We start from the raw sequence: 20,545 nt of genomic DNA, 5'->3' as shown, positions 1-20,545 counted from the left end.
CCAAGGGGAGCTCCAGAGAAATAACAAAAATAGCCGTCACAGCAACAGATAAAGAAGCCAAAGTAGAATAATACAGTAGTTGGTCACTGCTCTCAAACAGGAAAAGGAGGGAGAAAAAGGCAGAACTGGCCACTAGTGAGCAAGAAGTTTCAAAGGACACTGCAACCAACAAATGAAAATGCTTTAAGCCATAAGAAGTATACTAAAAGTATACACAAAGTTGAACGCTTACGCTCAACCTAAAAACTGAATTTAGCTCCACTCCTTTTCCTTTTCTCCAATGAATCGCTAAGTCAAGTCTATCAAATGATGTATATATTCAGCATCGTCGAGCAGTGTTCAAGGGATATTCTATTCTTGTCTGCACTTACTTGATGTGTGGGACTAACTCTTTCTAGCAGGGTTGCATGCCCTTGTTCCTCCCACCTGTGTTCACTTCTATGAAGTACATTATAAGATTCTTAAATATTTGTGACATGAGAACTCCAGTAACTCATTTGCTAGAAATATTTTAAATGGTGCCAATAGGTCCTTGTCGCTGCCATTTTGGTTATTAATTGACGTGATTTTCTCCATGCCCAACAGTTTCCATATGCTTATTAACCACGTTTTCTTGTCTGGTCCTCAAAAAGAAGTGATGGCTTGTTTGGCGTGTAATGGTAATGTATCCTTGTTGGGCAGGCTGAGGATCAAACATAGAGTCTGTGTTGTTCAGGATTCTGCAGAGTCTCGCGTCTTTTCGGTGCAATGCTAGAGTACGTGACGCAGGGTACCTGTCGCACCACAGCCTTTCTAGCTCTCTTCTGACCTCTCTTGATTCTATTTATGTATTCTTTCTGGGGTCAGGTACCAATAGTGAGCTATTTTCACTTTACATGTTTTGCTTCTGGATATTATTCAGGTTCTATGAAAACTCATTATCCATTTTTTTTGATGATGTTCTGTCCTATATCCTTTGGTCAGGTGTTTTACTAAAGTGTGTGGGTCCTTCTGCAGTAGGCCTTCCATCCATTCAGGGTGCATTACATTACAAATCAGGGCATATATGCATATGAGCAGCCTGTGTATGTTTGAGAGGAGATGCTTGCTAGCGTCATTACTGATTTGTTGGCAACTCAGTGTTGAATCTCAATATATCTTAGCCTCTCTGTTTTAGGAAAGTTGTAGTCTGTTTTGAGCTTCTCAAAGGGCATCATTTATTCCAGTTGAACAGGCTTCCTCCCTTTTGTTTGTGATGTTCGTCACAAATGCCAGCATAAGCTCGGAATCTTTCATTACACACCTGAGCAGTGAGGGAAAAGATATTAGTGCCTCCCTCAAACCCGTACCACAAGGGTGGCATTTGTCACAGGGTAGGAATAAAGTCTGCATGCTCTGTTTTTAGGCAACCATAGTACCCTCCAGATATGTGTCCCAGTGATTGGTTTGGGTATAAAGCACCAACCCTTCTATGATTAAATTCTACCTCACTTCCCCATGTATGTTAATTATGTAGCCTAGTAGTTTGAAATAATGTTTGGAATACCCAGTCCTCCTCTTTGTGGGAGTCTCTGTAGTATCTTTCATGGTGATTGAGGTTCCTTTCTAGTCCAAATAAAATCATCAATGGTTTAATTCAGTTTTGTCCACCAGTGGTGGTGGATGCTGAATGGAAGAAACAGGAACATGAATAAAACCCTGGGCAAGGGCGTAATTTTAATGTTCCCAAGCCTCACCAGACATGTTAGGTCCTGAAAGTGTCATGTTTGCAGCTCACAGCGCATGGATTGCAGCTGGGTAATTTACATTGATAGTGGGTGATGAGTAGCCATTAGCTGTATCCCAAAATATGGAATTGAGTGGGAAGTCTAGATAATGGTCCTGAGTCTTCCCAGCCATTATATTGGCACAGAATGTTTACATCTGCCAAGAGCTGTAAAATGGAATACAGTTGGAAGCCCACGTAAAGGGATGCTGTCTTTTAAGAGTTTGTTTCTTCTGGAGAACTTGAGATGTATGTAGATGTAAAGAAAACCTGGTGACTTCGTCAAATTGAGTGACTTTCATTTTCAACTACAGAGGTGTTGCACTCGATAGGGTAGTTGTCTGAATACTTACTCAGCTCTCCACCTAGCTCCACATAGAGAACAAAATTAAGGAGCAAATGAGGGCAGGCTTAGATTGTTGCCCTCTGTGTAGAGAACAGACTAGAGGGCAATTGACTGACTCCAACCTTTGCTGTTGGCTTGTTTTAACTGCAGAATACCCATTTGCAAATTTGGACTCAAATCTGAATCTGCTCAGTGCCCCTTCCAAATAAGGCAGATAAACTTTGTTGAATGCCCTTTTAGCATCAATTGTTTAGAGCAAGATTTTTTGCCCGATATTTTTACATCCTCATAGATGTAAAACATAATTTTTGTATTTGTATGGAGCTGGGATGATGTTGCAGTACTCCTTCCCCCCGTCGCCTCCCCCCCCTCCCCCCCCCCCCCCACACACACACACACACTTTTTGCCTGGGTTTTAGAAGCTACTTTGATTGAAGTGCAATGGTTTCTGCTAACCAGGTCCCCAATGCCAGTGGTCCTTCCCCAAAACAAGACACCTGGTCCCTTGACCCCCAAGAGACCAGGCCCTTCAGCACCTCTAAGTCCCTACTAAATGGTACCCCTGGCACCAGGGCATGGTAACTGAAGAGTGCTCCTCATAGCTTCAGCAAACGTGTGCCACTCTGAGGGACTCTGCACCAACTTTCTGCAGACTGCTCCCATAATTGAAAACACAAAATGGCACACACTTGTGTGTCATGTCCCCTAAAACACTGCTTGTAATATCTGTAAGTCACTCCTACAGTAGGCCTTCCATCCATTCAGGGTGCATTATATTACAAATCAGGGCATATATGCATGAGCAAATATGCCCCTACTATGTTTTTTTTTATTTTTAGACATAGCAAGTGTGCAGGGAAGCCATTTATTTTAAATACATGTGCTGGACACTGGTCACTATAAGTTCCCCAGGTACACAATGGCTTCTCTGAACATAGAGAGGTTTGGTATCAAACATCTCGTATTAATAAACCTTCACTGATTCCAGTGATGGATTTATTAATACATTTATTAATACATGCACACAGAGGGCACCTTAGAGGTGCCGGCTGAAAAACCTGCCAGCTGCTGGTGAGCTCACTGACTGGGTCTGGCCAGCCTGCCACCAACAGAGGAGAATCTGACCTCCCAGGGTGAGAGCTTCCACTCTCGGGAGATCAGAAACAAAAGCCTGTCCGGGCAGTGGTGTTACCCACCCTCCCCACAGGATGACCTGCATTCCAAGGCAGGAGCTTCATAGAAGCCTACTGCATTTGGTGTGCAGATATGGCCTTCCTCAGAGGAAGATGTCATCCTCCCTGCCCCAGGGCCCATCTAGCACCTTGACGGGCGGTAAAATTAGCAATGCAGAAGGCGTGTCACAATTCTAGACTGGGAACACCCCTAGGGGAACTAACCTGAAGTGGATATGACTCAGGAAATTCCACCATCTTGTGTGTGGTGGAATTTAGGAACTGTGGACAGTTTGATGCCCACTCCCCACAGGAAGTGGTCATCTAGGGGGTACAGTGACCCCAAGGGTAATTCTATTGCCTACTACACTTCACTCCCCTTAACACTCCCTAAGTTGAGTATTTAGTTGACTCCCCTGATACCAGTGCCTCAGATCTTCGCTGGACACAAAAGGAGTGGACAAGAAGCCTGCTGAACCCAAGAACCAAGGAGCAGGACTGACTTGGGGGCAACCATGCCGGCCTGCCTGCTGCACCCAACTCTCGAGGACCAACTGGCCTGTCCTGCCGCTGCAGCCTCCAAGAAATTGGGAGAGGTGTCAGTGCTTCGCCAGTCGCCAGGAGGAACTCCCTAGGAGTAGAAGAGCTGTTCCCTTGAATCCGTAGGCACCCAAGAAAGACCTGAGAGAACTCGCACTACCAGAAACCAGACGCAGGACATCAGCACTGCACCCCTACCGCCCAGCCTGTGTTGAGGTGGGCCACTGGTGTCAGCGTGGTCTCCAGGCCCTCCGGAGACGAAGCCCACTATGTGCTCACCCAGTGGGGATTTCACAACGCTGTCTGCAGACTGTTTCTACAGACCCTGCAGCAACCATGAGTGACCAAGAGCCGGTGCTTTAGGACACATCTGTACTTGTCTGCCCCAGACCAAAGAGAAGAGAACCAAGGGTGTCCACACATCTCCCGTGAGACCTGAGCCCACTTGTTGGCTTGGTCGGACTAGACCCGGAGTCCATGCCTGCGGGTGTTTCTGCGGGCCTCCCTGCAACCTCAATGAACTCCAGCACCAGACCCGATGTCAGAAGACACCTTTGCACCCGTGCCCTACAGCCTGAGGAGGAGTGACTGACAGTGTCCACCATGTGCCCTCTGGACTGCCCTTCCAGTTCATCCCTGCAGCAACTTTGTAACCAGACCAATCCTCATGCACTTATATGGGACCCCCAATTCCGTAGCACACCTCTGCACCCAGGCACACCAGGGCTTCCCGAGGTAACCTGTTGGTGTGGCCTTGGTCCTTGCCCCAAAGTCACCTTAAGTCCAGGAGATTGGTCCCGTAAATTGTTGTACTCTACCTGGTTTGCCGTCTTTGTTTTCCTCCATAGGACTGCAGTGAAGCTTCCTGAAAAATGACCTGTCTACTTTTAAAAACTCTAAAAATTCATAACTCAGAAAGTACACACCTGCTTCTGGTGATCATGGTATCAACGTTTATATAAAAGTATGTGTTATTTTTATAAATTGGTTTTGGATTTCTTTATTGAGTGTGTGTCTTACTTACTGCATGAGTGTGTGCCTTACATGCTTATCACTACCCTCTGATATGCCTAACTGCTCGGCCATACTACCCAAAAAGAGAGCATTTGGGATGTCATTTGTGCTTCTGTGATACCTCTGGAGATTGCTGGACTCTTTACACTGTGAACCTCATTTGGTCCACTATATAAAGAACCAGCTTTCTACATTGGCGGCACAGCGGTGGGAAGAAGACATTGCTTGTACTGCACCACTTTGTCAATATTGTGATTCCACTAAAGAATCCACAATTGACTTTAGTTGCCAAAATTAGTTTTTAAAATGTGTTTTTGCATTTGTTCTTAATTTCTATCTGTTAGGGCTTTGGTTAAGTCGCCAAGTCCTGTTGTATTTAGAAATTGAAAAAGTTACTAGATAGGCCTTAAAAACTGTTTAGATTTTTTGGGGCAAGATTCTCAAAAGGTCCCAACTATATTAAAAACCATGTCTGAGGCAGCAGGTTCCTCCCGGGAGCTCTGCCTGGGCCCCTCCAAAAATGTTAACGTGTGCCTAACCTAAGTGCTCGACCACACTACTCAAAGAGACAACATTTGGGATGTCTTTTGTGCCTCTGTTATACACCTGGTGAATGCTTAGACTCTTTACACAGTGTACCTCATGTTGGTACACTACATACAGAGACAGCTTCCTACAGAGTTGTCTTAACAATTCTGGCCAAGTATGAATCCTGATTGATCATGGTCAATTAGTCTTCACATTGAGGGATTACGTCTTTGGGCTAGGAACCCAGTAAATAATTTAGCATTCAGATTTATGAGGGAAACAGATCTGTAAAACAAGGACAGTTATCTATCTTTCCCTTGTTTGGGGCACAAATGTGGCAGAATGTTTTATAAAAGAGGAGGTGAAGCCATCTAAGCCTGGAGATTTGCTGGTCTGAAATTTGGGTTTGCTGGAGGTAAACTGTTCTTGTTTAATAGGGAAGTACAGAGATTGTTCTTGCCAGAGTGCTGTTTTCTGAACCCACAACAAGTATTCTTGGGCCCATTATAAAGACTTGTTTTTGGCTGAATATGGTACCCTATAAAAGTTTCTAAATTCATGAGGGATCTCCTGATCATCCTTGATCAGACTATCTCCTTGGCCCTTCACCTCACCAATTCTACATGTGCCCCATTTATCTTTTAATCTACAAGCAATCTTCCTGCTTGTTCCCACCCATGTAATATCCTTGTTTTGTCAGGAGCAAGGTGTACTGCTGTGCTTTGTCTAGCATTTTGAGTTGAACCCTGGCTATGATGAGTTTAAGCCATGTTTTAGGTGCCCTGTTCTTGGGCACCGCTGGCCTGCATGACTATCTTCTCACATCCGCCTAATGCGTATCACCACATGTTGCTTCAGAACGGCTTTTCAATCTGCACCCTAAAAAGCAAATGGGTTGTTTCTTTTGCCCCGTAGTGTTCTTTGTTCCTTCCAGTGCAGAGCGTGGGCAGGGCCCTCTGGCCAGGTCAATACATGTGGGCTTCAGTTTGAAGTCTGGAGAATTCAAGTGTATTGCTCTTTTGCTTTGTCTAGGACCACTGCCTGTGATGTCCCCCTGTGGGTTCTGATGGGGATGCTGGAGAGCCCTGTTGTGCTGTGCTTAGGGAGCCCAACAGCACAGTTATAGCAAAGACAGAGTGCAGGAGCAATGGATGCATCTTACTTCTCTATTGTTTTGACTGTCCCTGGGGAAAGTTATGTATATCTGCAAAACCCTAGATGCTAAAGTTCAGTTGAAGAAATATAGAACTAAAATTACTGTTTTGTGTGGATGCTTAAAGTTTGTTTGTTTAGTGTGTGTATAAAATTACAAATCTTCTCCATGTATTACCTCTACGTCCATGAATATAGATTACATGTCCAGTATCCAGGATCATTATTTAACTAAGCTCTACTCTACTAACAATGATGGAATGCCTGAACTAGTCAGGCCATTGTTAATACGAATTGACAATAAATAAGGAAGGGATAACTGATTACTTGGAGAAATTTGTATCTGAGGAAAAAACTTCCTAAAACAAATTGAAACAAAGCTCTAATTATTTTGCTATTGTTATAACATGTTGATCATGTTCCAACCTATGTTTGGCATACAGGAGGGCCGCTGGAATTGGGTGACATAGAAGAGATGGGCAACGGGCGGTTCGCATTGATCTGCCCTTGGCATGATTTTGATTTCTTTTTGGACGATGGCTCATCTTCATCCGGTTTACAGGTGAGTGTGGGCATTGCGACAGTTGCAGATACACTGATGGTATCAGTTAGAATTGATGGCATGATATGAAGGATTGGGGGGCCACCAAGAAGTTCAGCTCAGGAACTGGATGAGCTTATCTCACTCCATTGGGAATAGATGACATGCCCTGGGCATCTTTTGAAGAAGGAATGGGAGTAATTCATAAATGAGCCATTAGCATGAACATGTGTGCGGACCTAGTCATACATTAGACATCCTCAGGAAACTCAGCAGCAGCATACCAAGGAATAGGTAAGACTGCCAAAGGAGCAACAGGTGAAGCAGACGGTGAGGTGAGCTGACACAGAAAAAGGAGAGGTGATTGGGGGTCATATGACTGAGAAATAGGAGTGGTAGCACCAGGACTCAAATTATTTCAGACTGAGGTGTATATCAAATTTGCTGGTGTGAGCAGTCGGCTTGAAAGCGGCAGAAGGACTCTTTGTACACGTTCTTGTTCAGGAACGTTTCGGGCAAATTTCTTAACTGTGCACCCATTTAATTCCTAAAGTATTTCAGGCCTCCATTCTTATCTCAATGTTTAACATTTTGTCTAGTCTTTAATTTGGATGTATACTTGCCATTTTTATAACAGTTTGGGTGTGTGTCAGACTTACTGGCAACCTGCGGTGGCTAGTGAACATTCAAACTGACAAGGTGTAAATCCCTATCCCAACTAGCACTAAGGGCCAGATGTACCAAAGGGTTTTACCCATTCTGTGTCTATGGGAAAATGTGTTTGTACATATGGCCCTAAGTGAGCCAGCCTGTAGATATACGGTTTGGAAAAAATGCTTGATGTTCCTGACATGTTAAATAGAAAGCTGGAGGTTTAACGGAGAGATTAATTTAAAATTATAATGCAACTTTCTTCACTTCTGCCTGCCACTTTATTTAATTTTCTGACAGAGCTTATCCTCCTAGGCTATAGGATAGTAAAAGTACCATATTTTAGCTTTTTATATATATGTTTGTATTTGTATATATATATAATAATAATAATATAATATCTTGGAATTACACCTGCGTCGTCCTGAAACAGCAGCTTCGTAGTTTCTGACAATGAACCAGTGTTTCTCTCAAATATGAGTTTGTTGTCTTCAGTAAATAAACACATTGCTGTTTTCTGAAAGTACTAACATTTGGATCTCCAATGCTGCTTTTCCCTTTTTTTTGTTTTAAATAATCTAATCTTCATCAAACAATCGATTACCAAATTCTGAAAACTGACTAACGTTTCCACAAACATTAGGCGTTTTGTCACATGACTAATTATGCTAGCTTGTGTTTTTAGCACTTGTACATGTTACTCCCTAAACAAAAAAATGGAATTTTATGAAAACTCACTCCTTATGCCCCAAATTATCAGGATTTCAATTGTAAAAAATACATTATTTCGGTCCCTAAATAATAGTCTGTCATTTTATGAGAACACGATAAATACCAGCTTTTCCTTTTCAGTAAACTATTCATAATTTATTGATGGCTATAAACATAGGTATATGACAGAAAATACCTCAAATACACGTTTCAGGGGTTTACAAAAGGATTCCTTGTAGGTGTAAATGGATCTCGTCAGGTTGTCTTTTAGGCTTGGTAATTAAGTGGAGCAGTCCAGACTCCACAGTTGTACCTGTACAGGTGTCTGGAGATTCACTGCTCTTCCTCTTGATTACTCTACCCTTACAAGCACACCTTAGGAAATTGGATTATTATTTGGGTTAGGTAACCCATGAAATAATTGCAACCCTTGTCAGGGTGAACAAGTTACTCTGAGCGTAATGCTTGATAACTATGCCACAGAGCAGACAAGCTTAATTTAGGGTAATGTGTAAAGTATTTTACACACTAAAAGTGCAAAAAAATGAAAAACCCAAACTAAATTAGAAAAGTATAGTAAAATGCAATAAACAAAAGGACACCAAAATGACAAAAATCCAATAAGGGGCAGTGCATATAAGAATGTTGAAAGCTGTAAGTAGAAATAGCACCAAAACGAGCAAATCAATAGTCGGTGGTCGCAATAGATCGGGAGCTAAGCACTTTTAAATGCTGACTGCAACCTAGTGCGAGTCAGATACACTAACTAGGTTCTTTCTGGTCAAATACTTTCTCTTCTAGTGTAGTCTTCTAAGCCCTCCTTAGTATACTTCTAGACCCCCAGGGCCTCATAAGAGACATACAGGGTGCCGGGCAGAGCCCAACAACACGGTCCAGTTGCCACTGGTCAGGTGGATCTTTCCAGGAAAAGGCCTCTTGCAGCTTGTTGTCTCCCTTTAGCTACGCAGAACGTAAGCCAACTGACCCTTGGAGTCTACGTTTTTGACCTGATTACAAGAGGGAGTAGGTCCAATCTTTCAAGGCTCCTTTCAGATCACAGACAGCAGGACCAGTCCTCTTCTGCAGATCTGGAAAATGTTCTGTAGTGGGTGCTTGTTGGTACCACTGTCATGCCTAGAACAAGCTGGAGTTAGGGTGGGAGGAGTAGAGGCTGGTGTTGACTCTGGGACAAGCCCGACCCAACTGGGCAAAAGTTCCCCAGGCCAACCCTACCCACATCTGGATAGACAGTGAAAAACCAGGCAATGTGTTCCATCCCCTGTTGCTCACTGGATAGCGACCCCTGTTCAAAGGATGGGCTCAGTGGGCCAGGCTTATGTGTTGACAGTATTCATCTCTATCTCTCCTCAAACAGAACCAAGTGTATGATGTCAAAGAATGTGATGGAAATGTGTACGTGAAGATGCAAAGTAGTCTCTCGAGGATTCCCATCAAGGAAACTGAAGTCAGGCTATGTGGTAAGAAACATCCTAGGCGATATAGAAGACTTGGTGTGTTTTTTGTTGTTTTTTTATATTCTGATCAATCAAACGTCCCAATTTGCCATGAAGTCCCTTTGAGGTATATCAATTCATTCACAATCGAGTCCAGAATAGGTGTATTCCGATGATGTAAGAGTGTTGTACATTTATTAGGTGTATTAAGCAGTGCTTTTGAAATGGTAAGGGATATAGGTTCCGAGTTCTGTTTGTAGTGAACCTGTTAGCTAATAACGGCCTTCAAAAGAGGATGTTTATGAGATTCTTTTAGAAGTATAAGTGCTGTTTTGAGTTCTCTGAAATTCATTTTAATTTAACATTTTCTATTCAAAACAGTTTTCAATGGAAGACAATTTGAGCGATGGTCTTATATATCAGAGAAACCTCTTACAAAGAGACATACAGCCATTGTTACTTAAAAGATCAAACAAGTTGATAAAATCATTTAATAAAATCAATTAAAAAAACAACTAAAGGATACAGATATTATAAGAAAAAGGTATATGCCAGCTAACGTGGCTCGAGATGGCGTTGGCTAAACTGACAACAAAAGCCAAGCAATCTCAGAGATGGCATGCACATTTCCAAATTTAGTTTGGGGCAAATTGCAGTCTGAGACAGCAAAGGGATGAAAGGGTAGGATAGCAGCTAACGTTAATGTGCAATTGTCTACTCTCGTGCAGTGTCCTGTTAGACAAAAATTGAGTTCAGCACAGTTGGAGCATGACTGATAGGGTCACTTTTTAAAAGTGAAAACGTAAGCCACTCATCTTTTTTTTTCCTTTTCCCATTCTGCCTTTTCAAGCTATACAGGTGGCTTAATGTTGGAGCAATGGCATTCCTTTCCTGCACTTAGGCTTATCCTTCCTTTGTTTGCTTTTCTGTGCCACTTACTGAACAACTGCTTTCATGAACTGCTAACAGAAACCACATAATGTATTCTGTAAATCTGACCCAGAGTATGTTTTGCATTAGGCAATTTCTCACCTTCCCATATTTGGCACAGACCAGGATAAAAGGTTGTAATCATTCTCTAGTATTGATTTTCAGTGAAACCTCCCCCTTTTTGATTAGAACTATTTTAGAAATGTCTTGCTAGCTTTATCTTCCCAAAAAGAACACTCATTTCTAACATTAGCCCAAATTTTAAAACTCATTTAATGCTACATCTTGTTCTTAATCCTGAACCTAACCCACCCCTGACTCTAACTTTGTCTGTTTTTTAGTTATGCTGCCTGTTACGAACACTTATGTTTACTCTTTTTTTCCAGGACCAACAGTAATCTAATTTTGACCTCCAAATCTTACCGCAAACCTAACCTAACTCTGACCTTAAATTTCACTTGACTCTTACGCCTACCTTGACCATAATCTCACATTTGACCTGTACCTTTACTGTAACCCAAACTGTACTCCACATATTTTCTTAAGGTCAATTGCAGTTATTCTGGTATTTTTTCTCAGATGAATTGATTGAAGTGTGTGATAACATTTAATGTGATGAAAAGATACAGGAATGGCAGCAGCACCTATGTAAACTCTGTTAACAGGTGTTGAAGTTTACGATATTACAACTTGTCTGAAATTATATAATTGACCGTTTGAATATGTATACAGTACACTTCATGGACTGAATTCTTTTTGGTGCTGAAGTAGTAAGACTTGTAATTACCCAACTTAGTTGTAACTGTTGTGTAGAGGTCCAGCAAAAAGAAACAGCAGAGTTGATCTCAAGAAAAACACACAAAAAACACAAGGAGGCAGGGTAGGAATACCCTGCCCCCCTAGGTCTGGTGGTAGGGTCCCTCAGGAACCGCGTCTGGGGCCAAAAACATTTTTTTTCAATTTTGCTGCAAATTCACAGCGGACCTGCGGCAGCATTTTTAAAAAAATGTTTTAATGTTCTCCAGATAGGCCAGGTCCCGGTGGTACAATATACATATTTGGGGGACTGCGTGCCTCCCCTCCCTGGGTGGATTTCAGCCCTAAGGACCCCATTTCCCTGCCCATTAGTAATGGAGAGGGAACCTTGCAGGCCCCCTCCTCAGGCCATTTAAGGCCCTGAGGACCCCATCCCCAGGGCAGGCTCCTTCAGTGTCACAGGGTTCCCACCCTGAGACTTAAGGGTTTCCCTCCCGCACTGGATCATACAGCCAGGACCTGGCTAAAAAAACAAAAGGTACAGAGATGTTATAGTTAGGTTCAGATTTCACACACACAAAACCATAGAAATTCAGCCTCAAGAAATTATAACTTGTGTCCTAAGGTAGCTATAACTCATGCCCTTGCCGTGCATTGTTAATTACCCCACATATTACACCACTCATGACATCCTCTGTGACATCATTGATATCGCTCCATCACTTGCTGTAAAGTTATTGATGATAAAACTATGCATGTCGGGAGCACAAGTTATAGTTACTTGACATTTCTATTGTTTGTGTGTATAATAACTAAACCTAACTATAATGTCCCTGCAATCTTTATTTTTAGTGGATTTCTTTGTTTTTTTTAAATTCTATTTCCTAACTGTAACATCCCTGTAACCTTTGAGAGACTGTTTAACAACAAAACTTTAACCCACACTGTAATAGTTTCAAATAAACTCCAAACCAATTAAATTCAAAACATATCAATGTTGCACGACCAGTCAATATAAATGCACAGATAATTCTTCATCCTTATTCAAGCCCATAGGTTCCATTTTGTTGCATCTAATAAACAGCCGTGATTCCAGTTTCCTTAAGTCCAGCGTCCTGTTACCACCTCTTAATTTCATTATGACCCTATCCACGACCATAAATTGTAATTTTCTTTCATCTTTGTCATGATATTCCTTAAAATGACTAGCCACAGGATATGATTTGTCTTCATTTCTTCATCGCTCTTGTATGTTCCAGAATGCGCTTTTTTGCTATATGTATAGTACTACCAATGTAAAATTTATTACAGGGACATTTATTTATATATATATCTCTGTAAATTACCTAGTGATGGTTACCAATAGGTAGTTATAGTTAGGACCTAGTTTTCACAGGAAAAGTGTTTTTTGTTCTGCCAATAACTTTGGCTCCCTTTGAAGAATCTTCACGAAATGTTCAAAATTGATACGACAGCTGGTTCAGCTGCTTTCTTGAAAGTTTCGGGGTGATGCATCGAGCTGGAGCTGAGAAAAAGTGGAGGTGCCAAAATGCATTTTCCCCATGCATTTTCCTAAAGGGATTTAGAACACGACTGCAGCCCAAACCGCTGGACGGAATTACACCAAGCTAGCTCTTGGTGCAGAAAACATGCTTTTTGATATTTGGTGTCAATTTGTTCAGTGGATTTTGAGATACTAAAGGAAAAATAAATGTGTATATCTGGACGTAGCCTAAGCACAGATCTCATGGTGAGATCTGATTGGCTGTCAGCACTTCAACCAGAAAGTGATGGCAGCCATCTTGGGACCAATGTACATGATAGCACCCCAGTACAATATAAATCATTTGTTGCTGAGGTGATTTTACCCTGTTGAAAAGCCTTCTGCTTCGATTTCATGACTCATGTTTGAGATAAAGCTGTTTTCTCACGATTGTCCCTTTGAGGTTATGGAAGGTGTCCAAAAGTTAAAATGAGCATATTTCCTGTAAATTAACACTGTCTTTCTCTGCCATTTGAGAATGAAGTCTGACATTGTCATTAAAATATGTACTTCCCATAAGAGCAGCCTGTCAGTTGACATAAAATTTCTAGCATACGCATCAATAATTTTCAGTTCTATTAAGGACATGAAGGCGACGATTATGCTTTTCCTTCTTTGCTGTTTATTACTCTCCAAAATACAGCAGCCAATAAAAACTTAACTTTTTTCAAAACTACAATACCCATAGTATTCAAATGTTACATCATAACCTCAGTACCAATCACAGTACACCTATATGTATAAAACAGCATGTAGACATAAATCATCCTCTTTCTTTGCTCTAGAATGAATAAGTCTTATCAACCCGCAATGTCCCAACAAAAAACGTCTTCGTGTCGCATCCAAGTGAGAACTTGAGCTGTCCCCTAAATTGGCAGGACAAGCCGGTCCAGATCAAACAAGGGTAGTTCCTCACTTCTAAATTACCCAGTCTTCTGGTCAGAGACTACGAAAGAGAAAAATAACTTCATCAAAATCTTCTGCTGTGATCATAAAGAACTCATACAACAACACTGTTATGAATCACCAAGCTCAGAATAACTGCGCAAGTACTTATTATATAAATATCATATACAAAGTCTTAAACATATTCCTGAAAGTAAAAACCATTAACAGTATCATATCAATGACATAATTCATCATGCAGAAATCAATGGGTGGGAATGACCCATAGTGGGGTGGGATAATCCTCACCTCCCTGTCCTTAATAGAATTGAACATTCTTGACGCGTATGCTAGAAAAAGTTATATTCTATGTCAGGACCGGAGGCTTCAGATTATGCTTGTTTAAAGCTATTTTAGTACAATGGAGGCTAACACTAGAATAGTTTTATAGTAAAACCTTTCAAATGTAGAGTCTACTGACCAACCTGCTGCTCTCATTATGGCCTGTAATTGCGATCCTAGAGAATATGTTTTTGAGGCCATGGCAACTCTCAGAGAATGAGTCCAAATTCAAAAATGTCCATGCCTTCTTCAGACAGAATCCATTTCACCCAACGAACTAAAGTAGCTAAAGACACTAGATGGAAGGGCTTCTGTAGGGCAATCAAAAGTTGGCCTGCAAGAGACTGCCGGAATTCCCTAGTGTAATCTTCATGCTGTCTTAAACATTGCACAATGCATAACGTAGGATCTTGTGGAAAACTAGGATAAGTTACTTGCCTGGAAAAAGTTTTAGTTCTAGAGTTGGAGAAGGTAACACCATCAGGAGAATAGACCCTACCTGAAATATCCAGGGCGTGAACATCTGAAACCCTTCTGTAAGATACAAGGCACAGTAAAATGGTTAGTTTTGCTGACAGTTATTTCCTGGACAAATCTGAATTGCATGGCCACCTTTGCAAAAAAAAATGTAGGATGATGTTAACATCACATAAATAAGAATATTTAGGCTGTGGAGGGTTGGCTAATCGAATACTTCTCATCACCCTACTTACCAACGGGTGCTCTCCCACTGGTTTCCCATCTATAGACATATGACCTGCTGAAATAGCTGATCTTTGGTTGTTGACAGAAAAATAGCTTAGACCTTCTGATGCAGTCTCCGCTAGAAAGTTGATCACAAAGATATTCAGGGTCCCCAAGGGATCCAGGTCTTGTGTGTTGCACCAACCCACCCATTTACGCCAGGCAGATAAGTACCGCATTTAAGTGGAGTCTGCCCAGGAAGCGGCTATAAAGGAGATAGCTTGCTCAAAAAGCTGTGGCACAAACCAACGTTGCCTGAAATGTTCCAGGCCATGAGCTGGAGATTGTCCTGAATGAGGAGAGGGTGAAGATGACCCGATGGATCAGATAAAAAATTGGGAATTGGAGGAATTTGAACTGGATGGCCTTGAGGTGTTTCCAGTAGAATTGGGAACCAAGCCTGGAATCTCCATATCGGAATGACCAGGTTCAGCTCTGCTGTCTGTTGTAGGGCCTGTGTCGCATCTCTCTGGATCATTATAAATGGAAGAAGAGGCCCTGTCCATTGTTGGCGAAATGCATCTCTGGTTATGACCATAGGGTCCAGTCTCCAAGAGAAGAAGTGGTCAAATTGGTGTGAGAGACAAGAGGCAAACAGGTCTATGTGGCATTGGCCTCATCTCAGTTGAAGTGCCTGAAAAACTGACAGGCGGCGTTTCCATTCACTGGGGTCCTTGAGGAATCTGGAATTCCAATATGACACCACATTGAGATGGCCTGGTAAATATTCTGTAGTCACAGAAATTTGATTCTGAAGGCAGTTTTGTGAAAAGCTTTTTGCTATTTATACTAGGACATGTGATTTTGTCCTCTCTTGTTTGTTGATGTAACGGACTGCAGATATATTGTCCATTCGTAGAAGTATGCAATAATTGGAACAAGGGGCCAGTGTCCTTACTGCGGAGGAGCCTGCCAAAGCGCTCTAAACAATTTATGTGGAGCTGTGATTCTTTGCGAGGCCATTGGCCGCCTGTGGAGGTAGTGTCACAGCTGCCACCCCACCCCAAACCCGCTGGCGTCTGCTTCTAGGATGACATCTGGACAAGAGCCGAAAATGGCTGTGCTGTTCCAGGCCGACATGTGGTCCAGCCACAACTGCAATTTGTTGCGGGTCTCTGGAGTGAGGTCTATGAGATCTGCATATGTTCGGCCCTTCTGAAGATGAAACTTTAGGCGTTGGAGAGCTCTGTAATGTAGGGGATCTGGAAATATGGCTTGAATGGATGACGCTAGAAACCCTACTATCCTGGCTAATATCCTGAGGGATATCCTGTCTTTGCAGAGAGTGGATCGGATCTCCTTCTGGATTGTGTGTAACTTCCGGGCCGGTAGAGATAGAAGAGAAGTAGAAGAGTCAATTTGGAATCTAAGGAATTCCATCTGACAGGAAGGGGTCAGATCGGACTTCTTTGCGTTGATCAGGAAGCCCAAGTCCTGCAGCAATTGAATGGTCCACTCTAGATGTTCCATAATGGATTGGAAATCTTGGGCCATGAAAAGAATCTCGTCTAGATAGACAATCATTTGAACTCATCTGGAACGGAGTTTTTCTGTCACTAGACTTATAACCTTGGTCAAGCACCAAGGAGCAGAGGGGAGACCGAAGGGGAGGACTTTGAAGTGGAACCATTGGTTGTTCAATTGGAACTGCAGATATTTCCTGTGCGGGGGAAAGATCATGATCGATAGATAGGTGTTTTTGAGGCCCAAGCATACCATTCAGTCTCCTCCCCTTGGGGATGCCCCTGAGGCGATGGATCCTCTACATCTTGAAGTGACGATGAAGGATCCACCTGTTGAAATCGTTCAAACTGATTACTAAACAGGAACCCCTCTCCCTTGTTCACTGCAAATATATTGCTGCAAATTCCTGAGGGGGTGGCCTGGCACGGCCAATCGCATCTTTGCTCAAATGTTGGTCTATTTCTTGTTGAATAAAGGAGCGATCTACTAGGGAAAAATGGATCGGTTGCGGAACGTATGTTTGAGGTTCTCCAAAGAATTCTAGATGAAAACCAGTTATCGTCTCTAGTACCCACTGATCGGAGGTTAACAGTGACCAATTGTGTAGGAAGTGTGTGGTTCTGCCCCCCAGTGTTACTGACGAAGGTGGTATCAGGCTTATCTTGAGGGCTGACACTAGAGTTGAAGTTTACCTGGGAGCGGAAGCTGCGGCTAAAGCGGGCTTGTCCTATTTGCACTCTAACAGTGTTGAAGGTGTCTCTGGCCTGTGACATTTATCCCCTGCCTGAGGTACTGTACCCTGTGAGAGGGCTGCAGGTGGTGGAGTTGCCGGACAGACGTCCTCGATGTCTGCCGGCCCTGGCAAAAATGTGTTGCTGGAACACTTTATTCAGTGATGTCTGGGCTTTATCCAAGGCTGTAAATGTGTGGACAAACCTGCCCAGGTCTTTAACAAATTGACCATTGGCCAGGCACCCTGGCTCTGCGTTGGGTAGATCTATTAGCTTGGCATTGATACGCAGTAATATTGATTTTCTTCTCTCCATGGAGAGCGTGCAATCAGCATTGCCGAGCTTACATAAGAGACGGTTCCTGACCTCTTTGTCTAGGGGCTTCCTGAGGCGTGTATGGGCATACTCTGTGACTACTGGTAGAGGTTTCCAGTCAGAGGATCTAGGGTGCATGATTGCGTCAGGGTCAAAAGTAAGGGGCGAAGTTGGGTCTACAGCCTCATTTGTTGGAGTGAGGCAGTCAAAAGGATGGCGTCTTCATTTTTGGAGTTGGAAAACGTCGTCGTCAGAGTCAATGTGGGGGAAAGGGAGTCATCTGATGCGTCGTCTGGAGGTGGACTAGGAGTAGCCTGGGCGCTGGTGGAAGGTTGCGCCACATATTCGTGGTCTGTGGCTATATTTTGGGAAAGTCAAGCCAAGGGAGCTGGGAGGGGCCAATCTGTTGGGGGAGGAACGTGGACGTCCGTTCAGGAAGTAGAAGGAGTGGGACTGGGCTGCCCATAGGTGGGGACTATCAGAAGGAACTCCTTAGTTGGCTGGCAATTGGCTGTAGTGCTATTGCTAGGGCCCTGTTCACTGACTGGGCCACTGAGGCGTCTAGCGCATGCACAATGTCTTCAGCCAGGAGTAGGTCTTCTTGCTCCTGGAAAAGCGCTGCCTCGTCAGGGGTCTGCCATGGTAAAGGCTTGAAATGTATTAAGCCTTCTTTTATGTTAATAATTAATTAAATGGTTAATTAATGGAGTAATGTAGGCCAAGAAAAACAACTTTGTGCAATGCTCGTAATAGGCTGGGGAGCGGGTAAGACCCCAGAACATAGGCTGCTAGGGAGGCCCAAGTAACTTCCTTAATAAACGTAGGAAGATTAATAATAATTTTCTTCCACTCCGGAATGAACCTGCACTAGCCGAATTACAGCCCAGACACACGGGCATAGTAGGGACGCTCCGCTCAACTGCAAAGCTGACAGTGGGAGCCAACACCAAACTTGCTGAGTCGGGGCGTGGGCTCGCTTTCTAATTAGCAAATGATAACTGACACGCTGTGTTTCACATGCGTACAGGCAGCAAGCCAAAAAGAGGACAAGTGTCCTCACGCCGAAGCAGTCCGTTCCTCCACCTCCCTGCACCTAGCCTGGTTCAACAAACAAATGCAGCCTGAAAGAAAATGTGACAAGGCACGGGTGAATGCAGAGAACATGGAAAGAGTAACTGTTACGCCACGTCACACAGTAAGGCGTTTTCGCTGAACTTAAGTCGCATGCGCAAGAGCGATTGTGAGCGCAGTGGAACACTATCAGATCAAATAGAGATAAAATGAAAGCAATACTCATCTCTTTCATGGAGCAGCAAAGCAAGAGGATGATTTATGGGTCCTTGCTGCTTTATACATATTGGTGTGCCGTGATTGGTACTGAGGTTATGATGTAACGTTTTAATATTATGGGTATTGCAGTTTTGAAAAAAGTTACATTTTTATTGGCTGCTGTATTTTGGTAGAGAGTAATAAACAGCAAAGAAGGTGAAGCATAATCTGAAGCCTCCGGTCTTGACATAGAATTCCCTTGTGTTCTACTGCAGCCTCCCTGAGTATTCGAAAAAACAACTAGAGAGCTAACAGTCTTACTTTTGATAAAAGTGTGGCAAACCTGAAGCCATCTTGATTGAATAAACCTCTTAAAACCTAAAACATTTAATTTAGAAATTAACAAAATTAGGGGGTTTATTTTGCCATAGAAATTATGGTGTGTGCTGTAGAAAGAAAAATTAGGGTACGTTTGAAGTAAGTTCTCAAATATCTTCCTGTTGTACTTCCAACAGGAGCAGCCTGTCCATTAATTCCCTTGTGTTGTACTGCAGCCTCCTAGAGTGTTCTTTAGAACAAGTAAAATGCTAACAGTCTTACTTATGACAAACAAGTGGCACACCTCAAGCCACCTTGATTGAATCAAACTGGTAAAACGTAAGACATTTAATTTAAAAAGGAACAAAGTGAGGGGTTTTATTTTGTCATAGAATTTATGGTTAGTGCTGTAGAAAAAAACTAGCACATGTTTTGAGTGAGTTCTCAAATATCTACCTATTCTATTTCATTAAAACATTCTGACATGCGGACTAAAACATGCACTTTCAACACCAGCAGCAGACTGCCAGTTAACTCCCTGGTGATCAGCAGGTTTACTAGAGTGATCTAATGAGCAACTAGAGTGCTAGCATTCTGAATTTATGCCAAAAGTGTGGTACATCTGACCGCCATCTTGATGGAATCGAAGTGGAAAACTGAAAGCATTTTCATCTGAGGATACTGCAGTAAATGAGGAAAATACAGAGCTTTGTAACAAATAAGTCTTCACAACAGACGACATATTAGGCAGGAGGAGCAGTTGCAGCACAACAGAGTTTAGTAGGCAGAAGGAAGTAGCAACAAAATGGACCATGGTGGGCAGGAGGGAGGGGATGGGGCATGGAACATGGAGTGGCAGAGTGGAGGTGGCAGGGACATGTGCAGTCATCTGATCATGCTAGGCAGGTGGGAGGGACAGCGGCAGCACAACAGAACACTCAGAGTAGATAGGAGGCGCAGTGGCAGGTCCGTGGAACATGGTGGGGAAAAAAGAGGGAGTAGGGCAAGCACACAGACATCAGAGTGGAGGGAGAAGGCGGTTAGTGGCAGCAAGCTGAGCACATAGGCTGAGTAGGAGGGCAATGATGGAGCATGGAGGGCAGGAGAAGTTGACAGGGACATCAAGCGAAATGGAGGGCAGTGGCAGCACATCCCTGCATACCGTCTTAATGCTTGTACAAACATGATTCCATTTCTCTCCAAATGCCCCAACCAAAAAAACATGTTTCTATGGACACTAGGTCGTAACTATAAATACCTATTGGCGACGGCCAGTAGGTTATATATGTAAATTTATTAACCCTGAATAAACCCTTATATGCCTTCACCTCTGCCCACCCTGAACCCTAAAAACTCCTCATCTTCCTTTACTTCTACCCACTCTTGAACCCTAAC

At 42.9% G+C, this 20,545-nt stretch overlaps 1 protein-coding gene across 2 annotated transcripts in view; it reads left to right on the top strand.

Annotated features, from left to right (window-relative positions):
- The window catches only part of LOC138284261 (uncharacterized protein HI_0077-like), a 171,617-nt gene that overhangs the window by 19,603 nt on the left and 131,469 nt on the right, over positions 1 to 20,545 (top strand). For both annotated transcript variants that reach the window (XM_069222833.1, XM_069222832.1), the window contains exons 3-4: positions 6,940 to 7,058; positions 9,775 to 9,877. In XM_069222833.1, coding sequence (XP_069078934.1) covers positions 6,940 to 7,058; positions 9,775 to 9,877 — 222 coding nt within the window. The remainder of the gene's footprint in view (positions 1 to 6,939; positions 7,059 to 9,774; positions 9,878 to 20,545) is intronic.

Source organism: Pleurodeles waltl, chromosome 3_1 (assembly GCF_031143425.1).
Source record: "Pleurodeles waltl isolate 20211129_DDA chromosome 3_1, aPleWal1.hap1.20221129, whole genome shotgun sequence".
Lineage (NCBI taxonomy): Eukaryota > Metazoa > Chordata > Amphibia > Caudata > Salamandridae > Pleurodeles > Pleurodeles waltl.
The sequence above is the reverse complement of the archived record's forward strand: the minus strand, read 5'-3'. Positions and strand labels throughout refer to the sequence as shown.